The 23199-nt window shown below is 36.9% G+C and overlaps 1 protein-coding gene across 10 annotated transcripts; it reads left to right on the top strand.

The window, feature by feature from the left end:
• Nucleotides 1-479: 479 nt before the first annotated feature.
• On the top strand, nucleotides 480-21222 carry LOC103715882 (protein COFACTOR ASSEMBLY OF COMPLEX C SUBUNIT B CCB4, chloroplastic-like). Of its 10 annotated transcripts, none has more exons than XR_001879935.3 (9): nucleotides 480-1056; nucleotides 1131-1297; nucleotides 2533-2632; nucleotides 2760-2833; nucleotides 5868-6056; nucleotides 6146-6216; nucleotides 7851-7919; nucleotides 11581-11634; nucleotides 20760-20847. XR_001879935.3 is itself a non-coding variant. In XM_017844895.3 (9 exons), the coding sequence occupies exons 1-9, from the start codon at nucleotides 901-903 to the stop codon at nucleotides 20766-20768; spliced, it is 918 nt and encodes a 305-aa protein (XP_017700384.2). In that variant the 5' UTR covers nucleotides 480-900; the 3' UTR covers nucleotides 20769-21222. The 10 variants fall into 10 exon arrangements, 7 of the variants coding, with proteins under 7 accessions (XP_017700384.2, XP_017700381.2, XP_017700385.2 ...); XR_001879934.3 differs by having other exon boundaries at nucleotides 7836-7919; XM_017844895.3 differs by having other exon boundaries at nucleotides 7822-7919; nucleotides 20760-21222.
• The last annotated feature ends 1977 nt before the right edge of the window (nucleotides 21223-23199 follow it).

Raw genomic sequence — 23199 nt, 5'->3', positions numbered from 1 at the left:
GAAATTATCTAGTTAAGATCACTATTTAGATTATCATTCATACTCTTCTTTTGTAATAGATCCAGAGAATTAGTCGCTAATGGGTATTGCCATGGACTTGAGATTAGAAGCAAACATTGCCCGTACAAATATAGATTTTTTTTTAATTTTGATTAATGTTTAAGATTAGATAATTTGATTAGTATTTAAAATTAAAATTGAGATTCTTTTAATTTTATTTTTCTGTATTATTATGATATTACGGTGGAAGTAGGAAAATACCTTACAAGCATGCATTGGTTACCACATTTCTGCGCTGCGATTTTGGGTCGAGGGCGTGACAAATGACAAATCCCCTTCCAGCCCCGCACTTGCATCGCTGCGATCTGAAGGCCATCACGTCTTCGAGAACGTGATTGGAGAGCCAGCAGCTGGTGGTGGAGCCATTGGAGGCGAGGGGCAGGAGAAGGGAGTCGGGGGGGGGGGGTGGAGATGCCGGAGTAGAGGAAGGCGAAGAGGGTCTTTTGGTCGGGATCGGGAGGGCAGACGTAGGGGCGCTGGCGGAGCGGAGGGCGGCGACGCGCTCGCGACCGGGGTGGCCGGGGATGGAGGGACGGTTGGTGATGCCAATGGTAAGGCCGGCGGAGGCGAGGAGGAAGGAGGAGGAGCAGTGGAGGATGAGATTCCGTCACTCTCACCGTTCGACACCGTCGTTAACCCAACGTTTGGGAAGACTTTTTTTAAATATCCTTCAACGTGTCGTAATCTTGCAAGCAAACCGGCAACGGATGATGGATATTTGCTTTCAAGATAGTTTTCCAACGGTCATTTTTATTCGTATATCAACATTTTTTTAACGGTAATAGATGATGGATGTTTGGTTCTTGAGCACCAAGAGACGACCTCCCAAAGATTTCGCGGATGGAGGTGGGCTGCCTTCTTCTCTTTCGAACCCTCTCCTCTCCTCTCATTCGCCCTCCTCTCCGTCGCCATTCCTGGCCAGTCCCGTCCTCGCCTCTCCTTAGAGCCTCCTCTTCCCCTCCTCCTCTTCCCTCTCCTCCCTCGGCTTATCCTCAGGTACGCAGCCATACCCTCCTCTCTTCTCCTCTCTCATCTCTCTTCTTCTATAACTTGGTTTCTTTGGTGCGAAGGGGGCTTACAGAGGCCCGAAACCCCGGCGGGATTTGGTAGGCGACTGGGTCTCCAACAACGATGGGTTCGTCCGGAGCTTGCCCATCTTCGTGGGCGGCCTCTCCTTGCTCGCTGTCCTCCTTAACCGCGCCTTCTCCGGCATCGCCCCCGTCACCGATGCTTCCAGGTATCTCCGTTCTCTTTTGTTCATCCCTCGTTGCTAGTATTTTGTCCTGCTGTTGATCGATCAAAGCTAGGTTTTACCAAGATTTTGCTTCGATCCAAAAAATGAGGTGCAATGGCCATCTTGGTTTATTTGAATGTGGTAATGGCTATTCTCAGAGAGAGAGATTTTTTTTTGGGGGGTTTTCTGTGTAAGTTTCTGATTAAGAAGGGATTTAGAAACTTATGCTATCAATTAGCTTTTTATTTGTTTATTGATTACATGCCAAATAGCTGAATTACAGCTGATATGTCTTCTTTCTATTCAAAGTATGGCAGTAGATATCCTTACCAAGAATTTTTTTTTTTTAAAATTAATTTCATGTAAAATTCTGAGTTCTGACCGTGAGCAAAGTTTTATGGATATAATGCTGGCATCGACCCTCTTTCAATCCTCTTCCTTGAGCAAATGCATAGAAAAAATAATGGATTCAAATCTTAAGGATCGTATGCAATGATTTGAAACTCTTTGTATGTAAGTTCTGAATTTTGTCAATCCAAAAGAATGAAAGTTCTCTTACCGTTTCCCTAATTATACTCACCCTTTTTACACCCTATCCATCTAATTCACAAGCCATAAACTTGATTTTTCACATTAGATATTTGCCATGGTTTCGGTCCGGTTTGGGCAGTACCGAGCTACCCGGTATGAAACCGAGTTGGTTTGGCTTGTTTCTTCTGTTTCGGCTTCGAACCAGCCAGAACCTAAGCTTCTTATGGGTTGAAAGATATGTTTTAATATGTTCATTGGTTCCTAAGCTTCTTATGGGTTGAATTGGTGACATATTAAATGATGGGTAAATTTTGACTGTAACAACTAGTAAGTAAAATAAAACTAGATGATGTACTGCTTGTTTATCTATAGATGAAAAGTCTTGGAAATTGATGTTTGGTCATGTTGGTTCTTTCCCAAACTCATAACCATTTTTTCAGGATGGGGGTTTGGGTTTTTTTTTTTTTTTTTTTTTTTTTTTTTTATGTGTGTGGGTGGGGGGGGGGGGGGGGGGGGGGGGCGAAGGAGTTATTTTTTCACGTTCTTGCATATGGTGGATAAAACTATTTTAGTTATTAGTAGAAAGATAATGCATCCAATTGTTTGTCATCTATCCATCTGTTCAAATAGTATACAATTCATTTTGTTTGTTTGATTGAATTCTGAACGTTTACCATGCTACGCTTACTCTTTTGTTCTCTAAACAGTTCACAGTCAAGGGCGGACATATTAACCCTTGCTTTGGCAGTAACTAACCTTCTTTCTGGCCTTGTATGGCTGTCAATTCGCCCAAAATATATTTCTCCTGTAAGGGTTTCATCCTCCAATTTGGATGCATCTTTTTCTTGAAGTTCATTTTCATGCTTCTTGCTTTAGTATGAATTTGTCAAATGTTTATCCATAAGTTCTCTCCTACTTAACTGGCTGTTATCAGGTTGTTCCTCAAGGTGTAGATTGCAAGAGGATAAATTCTAAAATTGCAAATTATGCAGTTCTTGAGTTGCTATGGTATATTGACTTCTTATAACATAACCTCCCATTTTGTTGCTCTTATATATTGGTCAAACTCTAGAGATATATAATTCTAAATTTCTAACACATCTATGATATCACTATTGCCACCAGTATTGTCGATAAACTAAGTTAAAATTAGTTTGCTATATCCAATACGAGCTATTTCATGATATCTTTTAAAGATTTGGTAATTCCTTACAATTGTCCATTTTGTTGCTCTTATATGTTTCAAAACTTTAGAGACATATAAGTATAATAGGTTAAGGATATCACCATTGCCACCAATACTATCGATAGAATAAGTGACAGTTAGTGTGGTGCATTGAATGCAATTTTTATTTTCATGATATCTTGAAAGATTTCATACTTCTTTACACTTGTACTTCTAGAGGCTAAAGCATTGGCTATTTGTTTCTTATTTTTTTTTTAAATGAAAGGGCTTCATGTCTCTTAGTTTACCTTTTTCAATACTATTAGTCTTGATTCAAATTGATGGACCTGTTGAATAGGGCTGCTTTGGGTTTAGGGTTTTAGGAAAAAAAAAGAGTTAATTTAGACGGTACTTGTATGATGGTAAATTGCATAAATTTTCACTCCAAAAGTCCACTTTTCACATTTCGCCACGTTTAAATGTTTCTTTTAATTTTTCCCTCCAAACTAAGAAAAAGTTAAAGTTTGTGCCTCTATTTAGAAAGGAAATCTGTTTGCTTATTTAACCTATTTGCATGTTTGACTGATATCACCTTTGATGGAGGAAAAAAGTAAATTTTTTCCTGCTACTTGTAGCTCGGGAACTTTTTAAAGTTGGGATATTAAAAGTATATAACTGAATGAATAAATAAACAAATAAAGGGTAAAGTGCATAAAAATCTCGAACTTTGCCCATTTTGCATTATTGGCATGTTCAAACTTTCCTTTCATAATGGGTCTCTAATACAACTTTTCTAGGTTCTTTTGCCCTTTTATGAGATACTATTATGTTTCTGCGCAGTTTATGATATGATTTGATATGCCCATGTTTGTTTTGTCACCCGGCCATACAGTCTGGTGCAGGCCCACAGGACTAGGCTTGTGCCTGCTGTACTTTCTACTATCAGCCCAGCCGCCGGGAGTTGGTGCTAAATTTGTTAGCTTGTCCCTATATCTTCATCCACTTCATCCACCAATTCTGCATGAATGTCATTATCTCTAACATGTATGACTTTGTGTTCTTCTTGAACACATGCGAGCTATTCTTCTTGTGCTTCATCCACATGAACCCTATTGCTTGATTGTACCTGCACTTGCTTTGTGATTGCAACCCCTTGGGGAGGTGGAGCTATTCTAAGAGCTCCATTGATTTCTTATTGTGAAGCTCTGTGCTTGGAACAGCTTTGCCTCCTCTCTTTGCCTCTTGATTGCAATGAAACCCTTCTTTTCTTATTTTCTTGCTTTTTTTCTTACTACTCTTCAATGATTTCTCTTCTCGAATTCTAAAGACTTCATGGCTTTTTAATAGGGTTGGTGGGGGGAGAATCGTGGGAATGATTCTGGATTTTATAGGGGGTTTAAAACATCATCTTTGGAGTTTTAATGGGGGTCACGGGTTGTTAAGATCAGCCATATCTTTACTTTCTTGAAACTCAGGGTTTGATTTGGTTGGGAAGCAGATAGAGGGATGCAAACAAGTAAAAAGGATATCAAGTGAAAAATCCGGTCATATCTTAACACTAGGCATCCGGTATCCATCTAGATGGAAGGACAGTTTTAATGTTCTGATATTAGGATGGTAATAAATTTAACAAGCGAGAGAGTGGATTGGATCTTAACTTACGCTACTATCCAATTAGATGAGAAGAACAATTTTGCTATTTCAAAATTGGGATAATGATAAAATTAGCTTCAACTTTTGGGTATTAGGTTGACAACAAAAGTTATTAATTGTAAAATCTTTAAAATCTAAAAAATATTCAAAAGAATGAATTCTACATTTTGCAGTTCTTTTAGACATAATACAATGTATATCAAGATGGGGATTTAATTTGCTTAAAGGGCAATTCCTTGATTTGCTCGCAAGAAAAATTTTCATAGCGAGACAAATTTAATACATTCCTCTCCATTTAGCAAAATTAGAAAATCTTAACATTATTCACCTAAAAGATCCGAATTTTTATAATTCTTCAATTGTAGGTGCATGAAACAGTGATCCAGATTATCAAATTACCATGACCCTGTTGGATGTTTTCTGTATAAAGGTTATTCATCAAAAATCTGTTAGGTCATTGTCATCATTCACTCTAATGATCGAATACTTCGTCGTTGGCTAGATCAACTACTCTCTCTTTGAGCAGAGATAAATGGAGGAGATACAATTTATCTCTATGAAATGATCAAAATGATGGCATGACTTGAAATGGAAAAGATGCTTTGAAGATGTATAAAAGCAGAAATTTAAAGATCTGACACAAAGCTAGAGATGCAATCCCAAACTAAATCCATCTGAAATCCACCCTTGCCTATAACATAGAGACAAGCTGGCTTAAAGAGGTTTCAGTTGAGACTTCCGAGGTAGGGTATGGAATGTGTAAGCATGATTGCGGTGTGCTTGTAAAGGGTGTTTGAAGAGTGTGCTTAAGAGTGAAGTTTACTGTACCAGTCGGTATCGTACTGTACCAGGCTTACCGTACCAAACCGGTACACAGTTTTGTATTGTATCAACACTCGGTATGCTTCGCTGTCTCATATCATACCGTATCCCGACATTGTAATAGGATAGTACCGGTATAAGGTCCGGTACCGAGACGGCGAACCTTGCTTAAGAGTGTGTTGTACTCCACTTTCTGAAAACTTCTTGTTCTTCTGTTATACAAGAATGATCCTAAGTCTTCTACCATATTATTTGCAAAGTATTACCTCTATTGCTGTTTGATGGTACTTCATTTTGTTTTGTTTTTGGAATTTACCTTCTACTTTTTTATATCACCAAATCTCCTGCAGATAAGAAGAATCTGGTTTATCTTACTTGACAAATTTTACTTTTACAACTCAGGGCATGGGAATCTCTTTCAGCTACGACATGTTGTAGGTCATTAGTTGTTGTGCATGGAGGCTTCTGCCTTCTTCAAATTGGAGTTGCAGCTGAATCTCTAACAGAAGTTGGTGAAGCAGTGGCTGTTGATGTACATAAATTGATTCAAAGCTCAGTTTATAGAAATGTCGCCGAATCTGGAAAACGTAGGTATCATACTAATATTCTGTTGCAGTTAATTTATTTTTAATTTGGAACCCATGATACTTATTTCTTTTTCCTTTTTTTCTAAATAAAAGAGAGCTATTTGGCAAACCTATCTCTCTATCCTGCAAAGTCCGAGCTTCCCTTCTTACCTACTACTACACAGGTACTGTTTATCACCATTTCACATAAATGTAAAGCACATTTCTACTTTATAATTTGCTAGACATATAAAGAATATATGCAATGCTTGAAAACTTTTTGTTCATTAATTGCTATCATTCCATCTTACTGATGAGGTAAAAAATTGCGCCATTTCTGAACTTGGGAGGCTCACATTAAGCTATACATGTTGATTATGGAACTTGTACACTTTGATAGTAGTGTCAGTGTAACAAGAATAGAAATGGTTCCTGTGTTTAAACTTGGGATATCATGCAAATGTATTAAAAGTAATATGGGAATTCTTGAGGAAAGAAAAGTGCGTGCGATATCTTCAAGTAAGGTCACACGACTGATGTTTTTGGGCATGAAAATTAGTAACTAATAGACAACCATGGACTTTGGGAGCAGGTCGATATAAATAAGTGTTTACTACTGGAATGAAATTATTTATTTTGGGATACAAATGCCAGTTGTACAATTGAATTCTCAATTTGGTTATTGCATGCTGAGGCTATGCCATCCAGGGATCAGCATGGTATGCATGCTTTACGATACTGTGCAGACAGTTGTCATTACAAGTATGCTGAAATATACGATGCTGATAAGTGGATATGTGATAAGAAATTCTACTTTTTGCATTTAGATTACACTTTTAATTGTTGTCTAGTGGGAAGCAGAGATGTTTTGTATGTCCAAACATCATTTCTGTCCCATTTAACAAACTTTACCTCCCAAGCTGATTGGCAAAAAGACTAGCTGTAAATATGTGGTATCTTGCAGATGAAACTAGTATATTAGGGGATCAAAGAGACAATACACAAACAAGGCTCAACATAAGGAAGTTTGGGAGAGAAAAGACAAGAAGCAAACCTTAACCAATTTTAACTTCATTTAAGTTCCATTGCATTTTGAGACAACTCAACCATTTGCTCCCTGGTTGATAGGAGAGTGGAAACTGAAACATTGAAATGCAACTTGCTTGCAATTTAGTTCTACTTGTAGCATATTCATTAGCCAAGCAAACCAAAGATTGTCTTTCATTTTTGATGTAGAAATCAATAGCCAAACCAGACATTTTTTTAATTTCTCAGATTAAATCCGGCATTCTCAAACTTGAAACCCTTAAGATGGAATATTATACCTCGATCAGCACAGTTATCTAACCTATATAGCCTTCTCCTCTACCATGTAGAAAGCATGATTGCTTTGTATTAGTTTGTCCAATTTAAAAGAGAGAATAAATTGAACACAAACTAATAATTAGTTATGCTTTTTCCACTAGAAAATATCTGTACTATTTGAATAGACTTATTCTAGAGAAGTTCTCTATCCGAATCCTTCAGTTGAACCAAAAGCTAGATCTAACTCAGGTATGTAGGAATAAATAGGAAAGTAAGCAGCAAACGTGACACAGTTTCTGCAGACTGGAGCTAATAGCAGTTCAGTTGACAATATACTAGCAACCTTTGGTCATGAGCTGGCATACATCTATTCAAAAATGGGAAAAAAAAAGAAGGGGAAAAAACTTATGTTGTTATTCACAATGCATCCTAAATGCTTCTGAGAAGTTTTACATGGCAATCTTTGAACTTATATTTTCTCTTAGTTGATATTTTCCAGGCCGTTATCTTGCAGCCACTAGGGAATAGTGGAATTGCTATCATTGGTGGGGACACTATCAGGGGCTTTACCGACCTTGATCAGGTGTGACTATGTTCATTGAGAGATTGAGAATTCTGTCTTACATCCTCCAGATTTTAGTTAGTTTTCATCTCTGTTTATATGTTGGCGATTTTTTCTCATCTTTTTCCTGAATCCAGATGTTGGTTTCTTCTGGTTACATATAAATTTCAGAATCCTTAAGATGGAAGTCACTCGTGTTGTATTATGCCTTTGAATTGCGTAGTTCAGTTCAGTAGTGGAGTCAAAATGGAAATATTTCATGTATTTAGTAGAGGGAAAGCAGAATATGAAAACAATGCCAGTTGAGATGTTGGAGCAGATGTTAGATTGTTTCACAAACATAAACATGGCAAACAAAGATGCATTAAGTGTTTATTGGGAAATTGCATAGTGGTGGAACGCAAAGATCCAAGAAAACATAGACAAAACGAGATATGCCTTCCCTAGACACTCATATCCGGCTCCAAAAATCCCTGTCGGATACGTATCTGAGTTGGATACATACATTTGGATACTTATGAAGTTCTATGATTGCCACTTTTAAGGATTGGTGGAGACTTAATCTCTTCTAACAATGAGTTTGGCTCTCCATTTTCATGTTAGAAGCATGTATTCTTTCTTTCTAGCGATTGGTAGAGGATGGAGGCATTGAGGTAATTTTGGGAAGTGTTATTTCTCTAATATTTTTAAGTCAATTGGAAAGTTTTAAATGACTAATATGTATACTGAAGGACCTTAACAAAAATATTTTAATGTTTAGTTTAATGTTTAAGCAAAGAAAATTAAAGATATAAATATATATTTTAGTTAAATTTATAATTTATCCCATGTATCTCTCTATCTGCCTTTTCCTCTCTTGTCGAATAAAACATTTGGATACGCGTTTGAATCTGATTCTCATACCCACATACATGAACAAGAATCGGATCTACATACATGAACACTAATGAGATATTAACTTGAAGTTACTAGGTATTCAGACATCAGCCAAAAGCACTTATGGATTTCATTTGGCCTTCCCTAGATTTATTAGATACATCTTTGCCTGTCTTTTCATTTCTGTTGTGCATTGGTTGATAAAAAATGATCACACTTAAGTCACTTACTCCTTTCATATGGAAAGCAATTAGTGATAAGAAGTAGATTTTTTAAGCTAGTACTGTTACCAAAATTCAATCATGCTTGTTAAGTAGAAAGTACTTTATTTTGATCTCATGCATAAAACATAAGTTAGCATTATCATATCTTTTAAACATACCATAATTGAACTTGTGACTAATATTTCGGAAGATGCACCATGGTGTGAATTGATGAGAAGAACACGAGGATATAATGCAAAATTGTGATTGTGGATAAAACTAAGGAACAATGTACCATCTCAAACTGCCTGATTCGGGGTTTACTGAACTGTATCGCCCATGAACTTGGATCGTACACCCTTTGGTTCAGAATAGGGCTCAAATTGAGTAGTACAATCTAAGGATGTACATGGCGTTGTGCACCTAATCGGAAGCATCAATTGACTTATGAAAGAAAGTCTTCATATCATAATATGTCAAGAGTTGATGATGTTCTGCCTGGTAGGACCGGTCCAACCATCACACATCACCGTCAGTCTATATGTGGGTCACTTGTTCTTCTATGAGGCAATCCACTTCTTCAGCTCATTGTTATCAAGAAGCTTACTGTAGATGTCTTTCGATCGTAGAGGATCTACACTGAGACTGGTAGCCTGGATGGAGAAAATGACAGACGTATAGTACATATTGTCTGTCGCATTAATTGGAATATGGCTGAAGTAGAATCAGGATCCAATAGCTTCCCACATATCATTCTTCTTATCCTTCTTCAGCATTATGTCAACTCTCTACTGCTTCTAATTCTTAATAGAGAAGGCATGCAGATCTAAATCATGGATGGTGGCTCCTGATGGAATCTTTCTGAGAATTTCTTTCTGCTACCAAAAGTCTTCGGTATAGATGCAATATGGCCACCGCCCCTACTGATGGCCTCCCTAACTAACATCCTCATAAACTTTGGATCTCTCCTGTTGGTTGTAGAATCAGAGCCCGACTCGTGTAGTGTGAGGGCCCAAATCGAGCCCTATGCTTGGCCACCTCATCCTGTTGCCATTGATCATCCAGGCTCGCTTGAATGGCATTCTGGATCTGTGCTCATCTAGAGCGGACGCCTTTTCTGACTTTCTGGAGTGATAGAAAGATGACTCTGTTGCTCGGTGGCCTACCTTCACCTTCTTTTTGGCAATCCTCTCCTTCACTGCTCTGAAAGCAACGAAGTACTTTTTAATTATTTTTTAAATTAAAAATATTTTTTAAATATAAATATTTAAAAAATTAATTTTGAGCTCAGATCCATGTAGAGCCTTACTATGGATGCTACATATATTTTTCTAAGCCCATGGGCATGCATAAAAGGCTACTTATTTCTTAATTTTTTTACAATTTAAGTATAAGCCACTGTACGTATGATTGCATCAAAACTTGAATAAATAGACACCAATTTAGCTAGAGAGTAGCTTGCCTGCTCCTAAATATTCTTATAATTTTACAGATTTTTTTTGAATTTTATTTTTTTATTTCTAATCCAAAAATATATATTTTAATATTTTAAAATTATATATAATTCAAAAATTAAAATTTTTTGTGGGATTGTGTAAATCATCTATAGATCTACAATATATTATGAAATTATGCCAAAATCAAAAATTTTGGTACGATCTTCTCTCATTTTGCAAATTTTGAGGCCGGTCTGAATCGGCCGGTCTTGCCTGAGACTCTTGGTCCATGCTTGATGCATAGAGTGCATGGTATGATAGTGCATACGCATATGTACACTATGGATGAGAATGGGCACCTTCAGTCAAAAGTCTTGGGGATATTGTGAGCATAGCCGCAACTCTTGTCATTGTAGCACAACTTTAGATACATCCTCAACTTGTTGGGAGCAGTGGTATTACTCTCATAGTGATCATGCTGGCTGATTGGCTGGTATGTTACATCTATACATTAAGGATGTACAATCCCTATTATTACTATATGACATTGGAGCGGTACTGAGCTTACCTAATGTAAATAAAGAATGTGGAGTTGGTGATTGACAGATCATCCATGAGCCCTCTATAGGCACTAATATTGGTGATGAGGTGAGAGAATGTATATGATATTTTTTTGTTGAATGGCATTATAGTTATATCTTTCTTTTTATGTTGTCAAATGAATAATGCTACTTCTAAACTTCTTTACTGCACATTGATTAGTTGAAACTATTGGTATGCCCTTTGATACCAAAAAGGGCCACACTAGGGGAATACATACGCGAACCCGTCAATATGCTTTATTGATATGACCCTTGGTTCAGCATGTAATAAAACCTAGGTACGGGTTCGATCCTCAGAATTTTGATCTTTGATATGAGACTAGCACTATAGTGTTTTACCATATGTTTTCGTTTCTTTGAACATGAAAGACGATTCATTGGTTAATCATTTTTGCTATCATTTTTTTAATTTTTCCTCGATAAGCTGTTTAAATATGATCATTAGCTAATTTATTTGTTATATGATCCTTTTCTTTTATAATTTCAGTTTGCTTGTAATGTTAATTTCTTTTTGGCAAAAATGGACTAGGAAAAAATATTTTTAAGTAGTTTCCTCTTCTTGTAGGCATGGATTACGTTAATTGCGGAGAAGCTAGATGTGACATTGTCAAAGTCTCAGGTACTCTCATATGCATTACCGTTTGTTGAATGTTTGTGAAGATATATGCATGGTTTTAAATCATATTTAATCTCCTTATAAAATGATAAATCTACAAGCAAGGAGAAATAAATTAATCCTTTATTACAAGCACGACTAAATACTTTTCTAGAAAAAAGGGTGCAGCTATGTGTTCCACAAGCATGTATGTCTTTATGCATATTTTGGAGAATCGTAGTTCTAGAAATGAAAAGAAAGTATGTTATGTTGGTGGGAAAGTAAAGGAATTGAAAAGGAGGTTTGTTAATACTTGAGTATGAGATAATTATGCCTTTTTGCCTAGATTTGACCTAAATCTTTTTTTTTCTCACTTTCTTAGGTTTTTGAATAGCTCTTGTAAAAATAGGCTTAATGTTTAACATTATACTAGACTGATATAGAAAATCAATTTTATGTACTTTTCTGTGTTAGGTATTATGGAGGAATTATCTGCATTTATGTCATTCTATAATGAATGAAGGGTAGAACATCAACATATGCTCTACAATCTTATGATTCATGGGGCCTACTTGTCTTCATGGATTTTGGAGTGATGTGGATGATGAAGCATGACTCTTGGAACTTGTGCTGGTTCTGTTACCTACCTCCCTAGTACCAGGTCTTTATAAGGGAAGACCCCAGGGTGGTGGAGTGGCTTGATACGGCCTCATATAGATGGGTCCCATCAAGCTTGAGCCTATACACCATTATTTTTGGATGACCAGAGGACATCATCTAAGTCTGGATTGTACTTGTTACTAGTACCGAGGGTTCATATAATAAGCTATATAGAAAACATGTGATTCAGTCAGCAAATACCTCATGGCTTTATTCAATAAATACGAGCAAGAATCAGAATTCAAATAGCATTTCTTTTATGTAATATGTGCAAACTTTTTCCCATCTGGCTCTCCATATCTCTTTAATGATGTCTAAGTACTCTGAAGCAAGTTTTGGAAATGGTTGCCATGCCTTCCTGTCAATGAGGCTCTTCAATGCTATGTCGTAAGTGGCATAGCTCTCCTCACAGTATGCTTCTTTGTTAATGCTAACACCAAGGGATGGTTGTATATGAATTTCGAGATGGCCTGAGACTCTCCATTATAGACTACACTCTAAGAGCACCACCAATATCTTTGAAGATTAAATTTGAGATCCCGATTATCAGAAATTATTGCAATCCTGAGATTTCCCATTATAGCCGACTAAATATGACTAATACTGTACATCCTCAAGGAAAAATATAAGATCGAATATGGCATAACTAGAAATGCATTATAACCTATAATGCTTAGATAAAATCCACCGACAAATTTAACCATATTCTTTAGATACTATACCTTCAAAGATACAAGCGATTGAAGACAAACAAACTGAGGCATTATTGATGTCCCTCTAAAGTCACAAAATCCAAGAGGCACATCAAAATGTAGAGTTCACTTCTTCAAATACGGCTGCTATAGCTCTTACTAATCACTTTGGAAGGATTGCATAATAGATATGGTTAGTTAAAAAGCTCCACAAGTAAATCTCTACCATGATCAAGAACTTTATTTTTTTCTTAAAAAAAAGATCTTTAAACGTAACATAAATTTATTTGTTATTGAAATTTTTAAATGAAGGTCCAGTGAGACCATTTTATAATGAATTCCCAAAATTAAAGTTTTTGATACAAATAAGATATCATAAATGTTCAAAAGATAGGTTTAGAAATGGATTCAATTAATTCATATAAAAACATAATGTGAATAATTATTTGAAATCAAATGATTCAATTGTAATTCATATATCGTAAAACACTAATATTTTAAATAGTTTCGTATTCTTTTACAAAGGTGTGCTTATACCTCAAGCCCATATAAATCCTTGATGTAGATGAGGGCATGAGACCACAAAAAATCCTTACCAATAAATAGATGAGGTCATGCAAAATCCTCCCCATTGAACTAATTAACTGGAATAGGCCACATAAATAATTCTTGCTAATGCAAACAAGGCCACTTAAAAATCTCGAGGTCAACATATACTACTTGGCCAAGGGTCCACATATTGTCATCAAGAATTTAAATTAGGCCACATATACAACCTAGATAGAGATTCCTCATTGATAATTCAAGTGAAGACACTCATGTACCCTGCTCATATCCATTTAGGTCTAGATGAGGCCGCAAATGCCATCCAGGAAGAGTTTCTCATCAAACAATCAAGTGAGACCACTCTCATATGGTCTGGCTAGGAGACAAACCTATCCTTCAGTTTTATTATATTTTTAATTTATAAAAGACCATAGGTGCCTTAATGAAAAGCAGTTATAATATGTTTCGATGGAAACAAATTGAGTAGGTGTTTGAAAACAAAATGAAATTTCAAGTCATAACAGGCATAAACATTTTAAGAATACTGGCTTGAAATCTCATATAATTCAGAGTCTCTAAATTTAATAGAAATACAAACTTTTGTGGTTGAAAACTTTCAAAGAACCATAACTTAAGATCCTTGCTACGAACAACTTTGTTTCAAAATATGGAAGAAATTTAAAGCATAAGCTAATTGTAGCAAAATTTCAAAAACCTTAATTTGAAAAATGAGATTGAGGTTTATTGTATAAGATTGAAATAGACCACAAGTTTAAAAGGCCAATACCAAAAAATAGTTTTGGAAATTGATTAAATTTTATGGTTTAACTTTAAAACAATAAATTGACTATTTAAAAGAAGGTGGCCACCTTCAAAAAATCCAACACTTAATTCAAAAAATAAAAAGGCTATATAGAAGAAAAATCATAGACTTCGAAAAAGATAATGTAGTCTAGTATTTCAAAACCATGCATAAGCTTAAAACCATCACAAAAGCTTATGCAAGTTCCCTTTTCCTCCTCCTCCTCCTCCTCCTTGTCTTCTTCTTCTTACTTCCATATTAAATTTCATATTTTGGGCTTCAGGTTGATATCCTAGTTTTATTAATACCTGAACATTATTCATGTATTTTGACACTAAGCAACACTTGACACTGTAGCATACATTCATTTTCAAGGGTTTAATGCATGTGTATACGCACATATATACATCTGCATATATATCTTTTCGAGTTATGGGTTGGGTTGTTACATTGAATCAATGCAGTCGGTCACATAGGAGATTAAACAAGTTTCCCTTCATCAAAACAAGTTTTTCTTCATCTCCATTAGAATTTTCCAGCCTTATCACATGTGTCATTTTTTGTAACCACCTTTAAAATATACTTTTCCCCTATTTTATCAACTAACACCTCCGTTACCTTCAAGATATGCTAATTGCCATGTACTTGATCAGAAGCATCCACAGACTTATAGAAGAATGCCCTCTTGTCATAGTACATATGAAAGGTGATAATGCTTCTCTTGCTTTGTGCAGAACATCCATCACCCATCACTGTCACTTTGTATGTCTTCCATGTAAGCTTGGAGTTAATCCATGTCCTAAGCTCCTCCACATGCTCCTCCAGCAGTGGCCTGCATATGTCATAAGGTGTAGGAGGGTCAATATCCATTTTGCACGGCATTGATCATGCTGCACCAAAGGCCTCGAACACGTCATACTTCTTGATGTATTTATCAATCCTAGGTTGCATTGCATCCTAATTTGCAAAGGCCTATCGTCATGCATCAAGGCATTTTGATCTACACTTCATGCAAACTCTGCAAACTTGATTAAACAAAGCTCCAAAGATCTCTACCACCCAATGGCGGCGCCAGTATTTTACCTTGGCTAGGGGTGGGGTTCAAGGTTATGCTATCAGGTCTTCCTATACCTATTTATAGTAGAAACTTTTACATCTCTGCTATAATATTCATCACAATATCGGCAACTTGATGATGTAAGCCCAATTCAATATTACGACATTTAAAAATTGCAAATTTGATAAAATACAATAAATAATGATGCTGATGATGTTATAAGAATTTAAACTTTGCAATACTTTGAAGTAAAATTTTAGCATATCTACACAAAAAAGTCATCAAATTATTAAATTTTAATAATCATATTGTCATTTTTAATACGACAAACTACAAAAGAGATTTCTCTATTTGCTAGCATATTATAGCATTAATCAAAAGCGTAGCAAAATCTGTTTCGGAACATTATTTCTAATCAAGGGGGCGCTCTGCCTCGAGGGAGCGTGTGGCCCTTTCGGGCCACGCGCTTTCACCGCGCGCGCTGTGATTAAAAAAAATACGGGCCGGTACGAGACCGATACACAGCTAGTACGCATGTGTATTGGTCGGTACTGGTCTGAAAACAGCTGGAACCGGTTTTCATGCTGTCCAGATACCAGTTTCAGGCCGGACCGGTTCGTACCAGGCCGAACCAATCGGTCCGGTCCGGTTCGGTAGACCATGTTTCTAATATTATGATAGCCCGGTACAGTCCAGATCGATAGACCATGTTTCTAATATTATGATTATAACTGAACCCAAGGTCTATCGTATCGGCTGACAATTGGTTTGGTATGGTATGGGTCCGTATCATTTTATTCCGAGGTGTATTGAAATAGGATGAGGGAGGAGAAAAACAAAGAGAAAGAGGGGGGTAGAGGGAGAATGGGAAGAGGAAGGAGAGGAGGGAAAGGAGAGAGGGGTTGAATGTGAGAGAGATCGATCGATCGATCGAGAGAGATCGATTTTTATGAGCCCCGCATTGCTAGCCTCCAATGATGCAATCCACTGCCTTAAAGACCCTAGATAGGCGGTGATCTTGCCCTTGATGGTTACCAATGGGAGCGGAACTCAGGATGGTGGCAAGGCCAAATCGGCCCCATTTGATGGCAAATAAGTAATCTGGTTTAGATCCAAAGGTTGCAGGTAATGATGAAGCCAATGTTGTCAGCACGCAAATCCCATGCATCCCTAGCATCATTGGCCTTGGTCAATGCTTGGTGGCTGAGATCGTGGCCTGAGGAGTGCGGATTTGGCAATAGAGGAGGCAGCGGACGACAAAGAATTTGTCAGAGGAGGAGGGTGCAATGATGATGCTTGCCATCATTGTGCCTCTTTCTTTCTATCCTCCTCTTTCTTCCTTTGCTGGGTGGAGCCGCTGCCTGAGAAGGCAGTACGGTGAGGCTCACCGTCATCGGATCCAGATGACATAGAGGGGTAGATTCACGCTGTCATACTAGAGAGTTTGAATGATCAATGGAAGAGGAAGGAGGTTGCCAGACATAGGGTTTGGTTTGAGCTCTTATAGTTTGAGTTGGGTTCTAGCTCTAGATCCATTAGGGCAGATGCAAGCTACAAGAGGAGCTAGTCAGTTTGAAAGTTGTTAAAAAAAAAGTGACAACAAAATTGCATCTATATTTGGGGCCTTCGATAGCGAAATGGAAAAGAAGTCCAGGGATATATTAGAAAAGGCCACCATTCGTGATGTAAATCCAAGCCTTTCCTGGTAGTGATTATAAGAAGCAAAAAAGGATTGATACCATGCTTGTAAAAGACAAGAAAAAGGATAGCGGAGAGCTATTGCTTCCTAAGTTTACTTCGACCACATCCATACCAAGGCCGTAGACAACACGTATTATTTGTTTGCTCTCAGTACCAATCAGAGAGTCGGTCAGGGTGTAGATCTTCTTGGGCTAAAGGATGGTGAGATGCTAGATAGTTATAAGGAGGAGCTAAGAGATGGATAGCCTCCGAGTAAGTGGGACACCTATGATATGACTCTATTATGTGATGGTTGTGTGGGGCCCAGGAGGTGAAGTATCATTAATTTCTTGATATATTGTAACAAGATCTTTTCTCATAATCCAGTTGATGCTTTAGATAAGATGCACGGTGCCCATTATATCCTCTGCTTGTTGAAGTAATTGATCATGTAAGGAGCAACATGTTGTGTCGGTGGTTACAGATAATGGGCCGCAGTACAAGGCTGCATGGAAGATTTTGATGATCAGGTCATATTTTCTGGACCCTACGTGTTGCTTACTATATGGATCTTGTTCTGATGGACATCAACAAGATCCATAGGTCAAGTAGGTTATGGAGACAATCAAATCCATTACAAAATTCATATACAACCACATATGCATCTATCATTGATGAGGAAGCACATCAATGATGAGATATTAAGGCTAGCAATCATCCGCTTTGCCAATGAGCCTTTGGATGATCCGTTGCAAGGTTCATTCTCAATGCAACAGGCAGCTCCTGGAAGGATCTAAGTAGCTTAATTCAGACAAGGGGATGTACCGGGTAAATAAATAGCCTCAGGTACATTCTGTGCCTTTTCCCCCCATTTCTTCTTCTTTTCTGTTTTGTTGAGACAATTGTTGAATTTGTTCAAGCAATTGGATGTATGGGTTACAGAGTACAAGGCTGGAGGTCATTTATCTACTTCTATGGATGTGTATGGCTATGGAATACTTTCTCCAGTAGATGCTTATTGGAAAGAGACACTTTGATGAAATGCAGGATGATGGTCTAAGCCATCAAAAATTTTCGAGATGGATTTTCTTGAGAGTCATGGAAGTTGTGGATTTACGAGTGGTATTTGTGGTTGATGAGTTTTTTGCTTGTGAATTCTTGGTTTCTTTGGCAAAAATTGATCTTTCTTGCTCAAGTCAATCATGGAAGGATGAACTTGACGGATGTTGCATCCATGATGCATGTAGTTAGGGATTCCTATCTTCGGGCTCATGTTTTGCACAAGTATCCAATAAAGGCCAAGTGGATGGTAGTCTCCTATCTTAGCTCGTCAAGCCATTTGGATCAATGCTTTCAACTCATTTGCTAATTTTAAAGTTTTGTGGGAGTGAAGTTTTAAGTGCACTGTAATTTATATATGTTCATTCTTTCACTTCAGTTGTTTCCTCATACTAGTGGACATCTCGTTTGGTTCGCGGGAAAAGAAGGGGGGAAAGTGTGGTCAACGGGAAAGTAGTGAGATGCCTCTTATTTGGTTGGAGTTTTAAAGGAGAGAGATGGAAAAGTGGTATTTCCATGGGAATATGATTCCCACATTTCATGGGAAAGTCTTTCCCATGAGGAACATGGGAAAGTTACTTTTCCATGAGACGGAAATCTCATGAGGCGAAAGAAGCAATCCATAGAAAGATTTGGCGCCGCTCACTAAATTCTGTGGAAATCACTCCATCTTTATTTTTTTCCAAAAATGCCCTTTAGCGGCGTCAAAGACCTAATTTTTTTCCAAAAATGCCCTTTAGCGTCAACCAAACATAAGCACTCTGGAAATCTGTCACTTTTTCATGTTTAACCAAACATACCAAAAGTATATTTCCAGGCATTCTCTTCCTAGGAATCTTCTTCCTAGGAATCATATTTCTAGGAGGAAAAATACTTTCCGCGAACCAAACGAGCCCTTAGGTGAGGCATGGTCTATTTGTGTCTAGTTATAATAGGTAAATTAGACACAAACATGGCTCTAATTGAGGATGCATAAACATTGATTCTTTATGAAAAAACTTATATTTTTCTCTAGACATATCAGAATAAGTTAACAAAAAGCGATATACATACAAAGAGTGAGTTTTCACAAAATTGTATCAAAAGCTTCTCTCCAATTGTATACATCATATTTAACAGTCTGATATATATGTAGTCCATCTACTAATTCTCAATTTCTGAATATTTTCTTGTAAATTATCTTGACATTTATTTAAATGTTAGAGCTAGTTTGAAAAGATTTTTTTTTTTTTTGTTATGTGACTAAATTCCGCTTCAAAGTCAACCTATGACTAAGTAACATATCTGTTTCCCTGCAAAAGACACCCTTAGTTTATTGCCTGTCTATGAGGTGGTAATCTGGACACGGGTATACTCTTTCGTAATAAGAATGTTTGCCACTTCCATATCCACTTCTTCACATTGCTTTGTTTTCAACAAAGTACTCCTCGTCTCTCCTGGTAAATCATAGATTGCACACTAACATCCCCTTCTTTGACATTGTTTCACAGAGATGTGCTAAAAAGAAAGAAAAAGGAAAGAAAGAAACAAAGGGACAGTTATCTGACCTTGAAATCCCATGTCACAGCCATGTCATAAATTTTTCAAGTAGATATTTTGGGTACTTTGATATTTTCTGGTAGAAAGGTCTTTAGCATAATTAAGAGGTAAATGAAATGTTTGTATGTAGTGAAAGAAAATGTTAAAGTTGGCTGGCTATGATGCTATCTAGAAGAGTAGATCAGATATCTGCAAAGGGTTGAAAACTTGAAATAGCAAGTCCTACATCTTAGTTTGAAAAATTGCTGATTTCCAGAGCTGTTGTCATTCTTGTGTTTGGCCAGCCTTAAACCCTGAGGTGTAGTCTCGTGCAGCTAGTAACACCTCAAAGAGTGGTCATACTCTTTAAAAGGTCAGCCTATTTATCTTCGTCTTAGCCCCCTGCAAATGTGTCACTACTCTTGGTGGCATTTCTACCAACATGTTTCATGTGTAGTCCTTTAAGATTGTGCTGGAAAAGATTATTAATAGGATGAAATGGGTGGCTCTCTTCGAGTTCAAGTGCATCTACGACCACCTAAAGAGCATTGTATGAAAGATAATTCAGCACTGCTTAATTGGAAGCTATGGTATGTGAACACAAAGGGCTTGGGTTGGATTGTAGTTTCCCACATGTGCGCTGCACATAAAATAGTATTTACCAGTAAATGGTGCCTTTCGTCTACTTAAAATAGGAAAATCAATCAACTGGTTTGTTCTCACAATTTCTCGGAAACATCTATTTACGTGTTGCTGAAACAAAGTTCCAGCTAAGATCTCATCTTTCCGACAGAATCTTGTGGCATCCATACAGACTTATAATGGCTAAGATATCTTTAAGTTGAAGAGATGCATATTGGTTGGCCAATTGCCATTGTGTGTTTAGTTTGTTACAAGCCCAGCTGTGCATCCAAAATTTTCCATTCAGCCTCATATGAATCACAGAGGCACCATTAATACCCTCAAGCTTATGGAAACTACGAAAATTCAGGGACTACTGCAAAGAGGATCTAAATCCAGAGATCATAGAACTCAATTTATTCTGCACAGCAGGCTCTTAAAAATTTAGCATGTCAACTTATGATGCTATATCTTGTTTTTCTTGGTAATTGATGCTATATCTTGTTCAATGCAGGACAATTGAACCACTGCTGCAGAGGAACCCCTGTGCACCACCTATTTGCAAATGAGTGCTGCCTCCCAGCACCACTGTATTCCTCACTCAGCGCAGGGGATTATGTCGATGATAACGAGATCACCTACCAGTTCATTAATCACTGTGCATGGGGGCTGGAGCAGGGACTGGAGTGGTATGGTGAAATTTTTTACATTTGAAAACTGCAACCTATTCAGGCACCCGCATGCATCTGCCTCATTCTTTATTAAAAGTAACTTAAGCTTTACATAAGAATTTATCCTGACACTTTATTCAAAATTCGAGTCTTGTGATATTCTACATAGTATCACCATTAAATTTGGCCATTCGTGTCAAGAAAACAAATCCATCAGGCTACAGTTTTTGAGAATGTCCTCTTTCATGTTTTTGCCCACATTGTTTTTATTTTTTGCTCTATATCATGTCATTCAGGCTGCTAGAATTGACCTTCTATTACCAGTATATGTTCTCTTTGGAACTGTTGCTTGCCTTCAGGAGTTGAGAGAATATCATTCCGACATTTTACTTTTGTATGGTGAGTCTGAGACTAATTTCTTCTTTATGGCGGCAATGTATTTCATTGGGATATGGGCATTGCCGTGGGATTGAGGGCTCAAAGGCAGCGGCTTGCCCGCTAAAGATGGGAAGAGAGAACCAAGGCTTGCGGCTCGGAAGCTTGGTTTAATGGTTAACCACAATATCTTTATGAGACGTTGAGTGGGTTAATTATGGAATGGTTAATTTGGGATCGTTAGGGCCTAGTGGTTGGCTTAGTCAAAGAAGTGGGCACTTTCATGGTGGAGGCAGTCATGGAAGATGACCTGAGCTTTGTTGGGGGCCTCCATCATTATGGGGCAAGTAGCAGGGAAGAGATAGAGGCGGGACTCGAAGAGGGCGTCGACGAGGTTGGAGATGCACTGCCGCTGGCAATGGCAAAAGAAGATGAGGAGCTGTATGTCTCATTGTGGAGGATGGTGATGGTGGCAATGCAATTGACTAAGCAGTAAGAAGATAACAGGTCAGTGACATTGTATAGGTTGCAGTCGAGGTTCCAGAGGAGGAGGGTGGTGGAAGAAGATGGAGAAAAGACATTAGATTCTTTGTTACTATCAAGACTAGGGGTAGCAATCTTCGGCCGTTCAACTTGTTTAACTTAATTCAATATGTTGTAGGTTGAGTTAAATTACTTGTTTGATAAAATGGTCATGAATTTTTACATTTAATAAATAGATTCGGACCGATGGATTTTTAATGTATCGTGTATTCAATCTAACTTGCATCTGGTCCAACCGGACCTAATTGCTATCTCTAATTGCATGAGGGGCATCCCAAGATCCCAATGGAAGAAGCTGATACTCATTTGTTATCGAAAGCCTACCACACGATGCTTAAACGATAGCACTCCATTGAATCGAGTGGGGGGGTAAAGTTGTTCGGCATTTTGTTTAGAGAAGGTGATGGAAAAAGCCACTACCAACAATTCTTGTTAAATGAAAGCAATATTAGCATAGAATTTTCATGTAATTTTTGCTGCTATGAAATCATTCACCAAAAAGAAAAGATCATGCAATGACGGATCATCCTTCACTTGAGGACTTCATTTTTGAAACTTCTTTGCATGCATCCACAATACAACACTATATTTTGATCTTAGCAACAAGTTCAAACTAGATTGACCTGATCTGGAGCAAGGTTAAAAATAACAAACATTGCAACATTATCAATAATACTTCCCTATGCTGGTTTTAAAGGCCTTTTATTTTGTTATTTATTATTATTAATAAAATTTTTAATAAAGAGAAATTACTTGACCATTATTTCATGTTATATAATGGCTATTGTCAATATTTTTACTATACAGATAAACTAGTACTTTCAAATCATAGAAAGAATTGTTTGTTGTCTCACATTGTAGCAGCAAAAAATAACAACAGTCGGTATGCTGTTCCCAAACAAACATGGATAAGGGCTCAAATAATAAATAACGGCCGTATTTTATTTTTGCTTAGTTTTTTTTTTGCATGAATATTTTTCTAAATATCAAATTTTGCATAAATATTTTTTCAAAATTGATATTTATAGGAATAATTTTGTAGAACATTTGTTTTCTATTTTTATCCTTATTTTTGCATATGTATCCACACCATCTAACGCCGTTAAAAAATTAACGATTTTAAATTAAAATAATTAAAATATTTTTAATGGGTAGATGTGTGAAGAAAAATATTTATAAAACAATCATGATGGGGGACAAAACAATAATTTCAAAATTTTATTTTATTTTTAATTAAAATAAATATAGTTTTTATTAATGGTGTTAGAAGCTCGCATTTGTATAAAAACAGCATATTATAAAAATAAAAAATAAATATAAATTGTACATAAATATTTATATAAATTTAAATTTTTTAAAAATATT

This window comes from Phoenix dactylifera, chromosome 1 (assembly GCF_009389715.1).
Source record: "Phoenix dactylifera cultivar Barhee BC4 chromosome 1, palm_55x_up_171113_PBpolish2nd_filt_p, whole genome shotgun sequence".
NCBI lineage: Eukaryota > Viridiplantae > Streptophyta > Magnoliopsida > Arecales > Arecaceae > Phoenix > Phoenix dactylifera.
This window is presented reverse-complemented; position numbering and strand designations above follow the sequence as displayed.

Excerpts from the sequence above, each read along its gene's own strand:
- LOC103715882 (XM_017844892.3), top strand. The coding sequence starts at position 901 with ATGGAGGTGGGCTGCCTTCTTCTCTTTCGAACCCTCTCCTCTCCTCTC. Across the intron at positions 1,298-2,532 it reads CCCGTCACCGATGCTTCCAG|TTCACAGTCAAGGGCGGACA; the intron begins GTATCTCCGTTC and ends TTCTCTAAACAG. Across the intron at positions 6,217-11,580 it reads TCTTACCTACTACTACACAG|GCATGGATTACGTTAATTGC; the intron begins GTACTGTTTATC and ends CTCTTCTTGTAG.